The sequence below is a fragment of the Cryptosporidium hominis genome (genome assembly GCF_000006425.1).
Source record: "Cryptosporidium hominis TU502 CHRO010190, whole genome shotgun sequence".
Taxonomy (NCBI): Eukaryota; Apicomplexa; class Conoidasida; order Eucoccidiorida; family Cryptosporidiidae; genus Cryptosporidium; species Cryptosporidium hominis.
Window position 1 is genome coordinate 1 of NW_667053.1, and position 4,682 is coordinate 4,682.

The window sequence follows — 4,682 nt, forward strand, 5'->3', positions numbered from 1 at the left end:
TGTAATTATCAGAATAGCCACGTCAGAATATAAATTCATTTTACTAATGAAGTTTAAACTTTTTTTTCTATTTAATATGGGCATCTTTTCTTATGCTTGCAGATTTTATCAATTTAATTTTACAGTTTCTATTTTTAATTGTTGAATTGCTTTACTTTAATTGATTGAACCTACAGCTATTATTAAAAATCATGTTTTAAGAGTTTATCCTATCTGAAGTTAGCGTGGAGGGTTAAAATATTTGCTAATCAATTTAAAACTATTTTAATTTCTCCATTATTCTAACAATTTCACAAATGCTCACTGTGTCATTGCTAAGAAAATACTAAATAAAATAATATATTCTTAAATACATTCAAATTCAAATATTTATGTTTTTCTAAATTATACTCAGCAATCCCCAGATTTTTGGCAAAAATTCTAGACCTTACCTTAGAAACAAACCAATATTTATCTTAATTTTCATTACAATTATTATTAGTAAAAATCATTCACAACTATAAATTTAATCTTTAAGATTAAATTTTAAAAGGTGAGTTGCTAAGATCAAAATAATTCAACTAAAATTAGATTAAATTACTTACAATTGTATGCTAATCACAGAATTTACATGTGTTTTGAATTTATGCTCGAGAGAAATTTCTCTGAACAAATGTTCAGATAATCATATAAAGATTGTCACTTAACGTAATTAGATAAACTTAGGCATTTCTAAACTTAAATACTGAAACAAATCTAAGACACTGCGAAAATTTTATTTAGCTACAAGTAATGATAATTTAGATAATTATAGAAATTCTAGACATAATTATAAGCACTAATTTTCTATAGTTTATAAATATTTTATAGGGATTATTCACGAATTAAATTCGAGTTTTCAGAAAAAATTTCTATTAAGTTACAATAAATGAAGATTTGTCAATTATGTTTTATAAAATGAACAAGACCAAGATATGTTTTTGTATAAATATCCAAATTTTCAAAAGAGGTCTTGAGTAGAGAAATATTATTTAAAAATATTAAATTATAAAATTAATTAATTAAAAAAGCAAAAAAGTCAATAATTACCAATTTATAATTTAACATTATCCAATTTTTAAACTAATAATCATATTTATAAAAGTGCAATTTGTTTCAATTACCCTTTAACATTCAAGCCTTAGCCTTGAATTAGTTAATCCTCTTTTTGGAAAATAGTGAGTGTATGAGCACGGAATGGGTTGAATTATTTAAATAAGATTCGCAATAGAGTACATTTATCTCTAAATATTAAATTATATATGAGCTATGATCATATATGACATAGAATATTAATAACTAAATAAGATAATAGAGCTCAATGAACATTTCATTTAAATGAAGAAAATCCAATTAGAAATAAATTCGATTGAAAAAAGTAAAGTCCTCAATTCTCTGATGTAAAATTACTTAAGATATTTCTCATTTAATGTTTTGAAAATAACTACTAGCTTGAATTTACGCATATTTACTAAAAATACAGCAATTTGAATTTTATCCTAATTAACAAAAAAAAGTTTGTAAAAAATAACATGAAATTAACCAACTAGCTGTTTTTAATTGATATATTACATTAATTTAAATATTTCTAAACATTTTTTGTTAGTTGAGAACGGTTAATTATTAGCATTATTTTATTTGAATTTATGTATCTAAAAATAAACATTTTTCAAAAATACAATATTATATTCTGTTTTGAAAATTGATAATAAAAATTAGGGTGACAACTTAATGTGCCGCCAAATTCGAGGAGAATTATAAGAAATTTATAAACATAAAATGGTTAGGAAACGTGGCATTTTCTGCACATTATTATCTGTAGTAGCTCTTTTTAATGATTTAAATACTGATTTACTGCCAAAAGATCGAAATTTAAGTTTTTATTTTTCTTTTTATCTAGATAATTGGTCATTAGTTAAACTAAAGGCTATTGGCAGAAACAAAAATTCGATCTTAACTTCATCAGGATCGCAGAGTAATGTTGATAGTGGTCCATTAAACGATGGAATCCAATATCAAAGTAGTGAAGAGAAGTTGTCGGACCTAACTTCTCGTTCAGGAAGTGCTGTCAATTTTGGTCAATATCAAGATAATAAGAAGTTCATCTTTCCAGGTTTTTCTGACTTTCATCCAGAGCCTTGCTTGGCCGATCCTTCAAGGACTCATCCAGTTTATGTTAACAAACTTGGAGAAAGGGCTATTAATTGTTTAAAATGTGAACATAAATTTAATCAACAAACTCATTCAGACTACAGTAGCAGTTGTAAGTTCGAGACTTGCAAATATTCAAAACCGGACATTCATTTGACGAGATCGTGTAGTAATGGGTGTAAATTAATTTTTTGTTCAAGTTGTCATGAAAATAGCGATTCAAAATTATCTTCAGGAAACAGTTCTGGCTTTGAGTGTCCCAAGGATGAACCTGGCTCAAATTCACGATTAGCACGACCAGCAATAAAAACTGGAGGTGCAAGCTCAAGAGGTGGTGAAAACACTGATTTTGTGCATACTCCAAAAGGATATTTCACTACTTGTTGTCCAAAAAGTAGTTCTGTGGATTTCCGATTGAAGGTATCAAAAGATAACTCTGTTGTTTGTGCTTCTTGTAACAACTTGTTAAGACATGGAATTTATGATCCACCAATGAGTTCATCATCATCTGGAAGTACTAGTTCATCATTAAGAAAATGTTTTAATTCTTGTTCAGTATCAACACCAGTATCAGCATCACTGACGGTACTAAGGCCAATAGTACTAAAACCACCAGTTCCAGCATTACCTCCAAGACGACAAGTAACACGACTAAAACTGAGAACATCACAAACACCATCAACAGTACCTTTACCCAAGTGTCCAGGCTTAAGAGGTGGTGAAAACGCTGGTTTTGTGCCTACTCCAAAAGGATATTTCACTACTTGTTGTCCAAAAAGTAGTTCTGTGGATTTCCGATTGAAGGTATCAAAAGATAACTCTGTTGTTTGTGCTTCTTGTGACAACTTGTTAAGACATGGAATTTATGATCCACCAATGAGTTCATCATCATCTGGAAGTACTAATTCTTTAATAAGACAGCGTTCTCGTTCTCGTTCTCGTTCTCGTTCTCGTTCTAGTTCTCGTTCTAGTTCTCGTTCTCGTTCCCGTTCTCGTTCTCGTTCTCGTTCTCGTTCCCGTTCCCATTCCCATTCCCATTCCCATTCCCATTCAAATATTGAAAGTCGACAGCACCAACATTCAGGCCCAAGGAATTAAAAGAAAAATGAATGTGGTACTATTTCTAAAAGATATTTTAGTACTCGTTGTACACAGAGTCAATCAGCGGATTTCAAATTGAGAGTATCTGGCAGGAACTCTATAGTTTGTGCATTTTGCGATAACAGATTAAGGCATGGATGCTTTGATCCACCTGGGAATTGATAACTATTTAATTTCTGTAGATGAAACATTAATAAGCACCTTGAAGTTGAAATAAACTTTTATTGGGTTGATTCATTGGATTGCATTATTGGTATTTTTGATTGCATGAGATAAATTTTTGCGTTGAATTATATTTATGATTAACTTGGATATTTTATTGATTTGATTTCAAAGTTATAACTTTGACTTTGGAAGATAAATCCCATAAAGTACTGTCAGTTTAAGGATCTGTTTTTTGATTTATTGGGATTTGAAAATCAATACAATACATTTAGCTTTATTTTGTTTGAAGAAATATATATTTAAATAATTACAAAAAATATTGAAGTATTTTGAAGGTGTCTATTATTTCTGGAATATATATATCTGAACATACATATTATTAATTGGTTGAATTCAATTAGATAATATATATAAATAATCCTTAATTCTATGTAAATTATTAATGGATTTTAAGTTACTAAATATTTTACGAATTAAATAATGGAATTATTATATAGTATCAGACAGATACTATTATTTTAAAGTTCAGAAGTGTTTAATAAATTATGATAAAATTTAACAATTTTTTTTTCTAATTCAGATATATTAACAATTAAATGAATTAGTAATTTAATTTGCTAATACTGAAGAATAGAATTTAGTAAATAATGGAAGGAATTCTTTGTAAATAAAGTGAAAATAAAATATATTCTCATTGAAATTTAATCCGAGTTATTTTAATAGATACTTTTTTGTTTCATTTATCTTTAATTGCCTTTAAAGCTTAGTTATGCTTGAATACTAAAGGCGGTCTTTTTAAAAACTGAGTTCAATTTCAAGAGATAACAAGGATACTAGATATCAAATTTAATATGAATATATATACATCGCAATAATTCTTTTTTGTTAAATTTAATTTTTTTCAAGATGGATATTTGAATTTTCGATATTTCACGATATTCTAAATGTTTTTTAATAACAATTAGGTTTAGGTTTAGGGGTTTAGGGTTTAGGGTTTAGGTTTAGGTTTAGGTTTAGGTTTAGGTTTAGGTTTAGGTTTAGGTTTTAGGTTTTAGGGGTTTAGGTTTAGGTTTAGGTTTAGGTTTAGGTTTAGGTTTTTAGGTTTAGGTTTAGGGTTTAGGTTTAGGTTTAGGTTTAGGTTTAGGTTTAGGTTTTAGGTTTAGGTTTAGGGGTTTAGGTTTAGGTTTAGGTTTAGGTTTAGGTTTAGGTTTAGGTTTAGGTTTAGGTTTAGGTTTAGGTTTAGGTTT

The 4,682-nt window shown here is 28.0% G+C and overlaps 1 protein-coding gene across 1 annotated transcript; it reads left to right on the forward strand.

Moving 5' to 3' along the window:
* The first annotated feature begins 1,797 nt into the window (after positions 1–1,797).
* On the forward strand, positions 1,798–3,267 carry Chro.50011 (hypothetical protein). Its single annotated transcript, XM_660592.1, has 1 exon — positions 1,798–3,267. One exon carries the CDS (start codon positions 1,798–1,800, stop codon positions 3,265–3,267), a length of 1,470 nt encoding a protein of 489 aa, XP_665684.1.
* Positions 3,268–4,682: the final 1,415 nt, after the last annotated feature.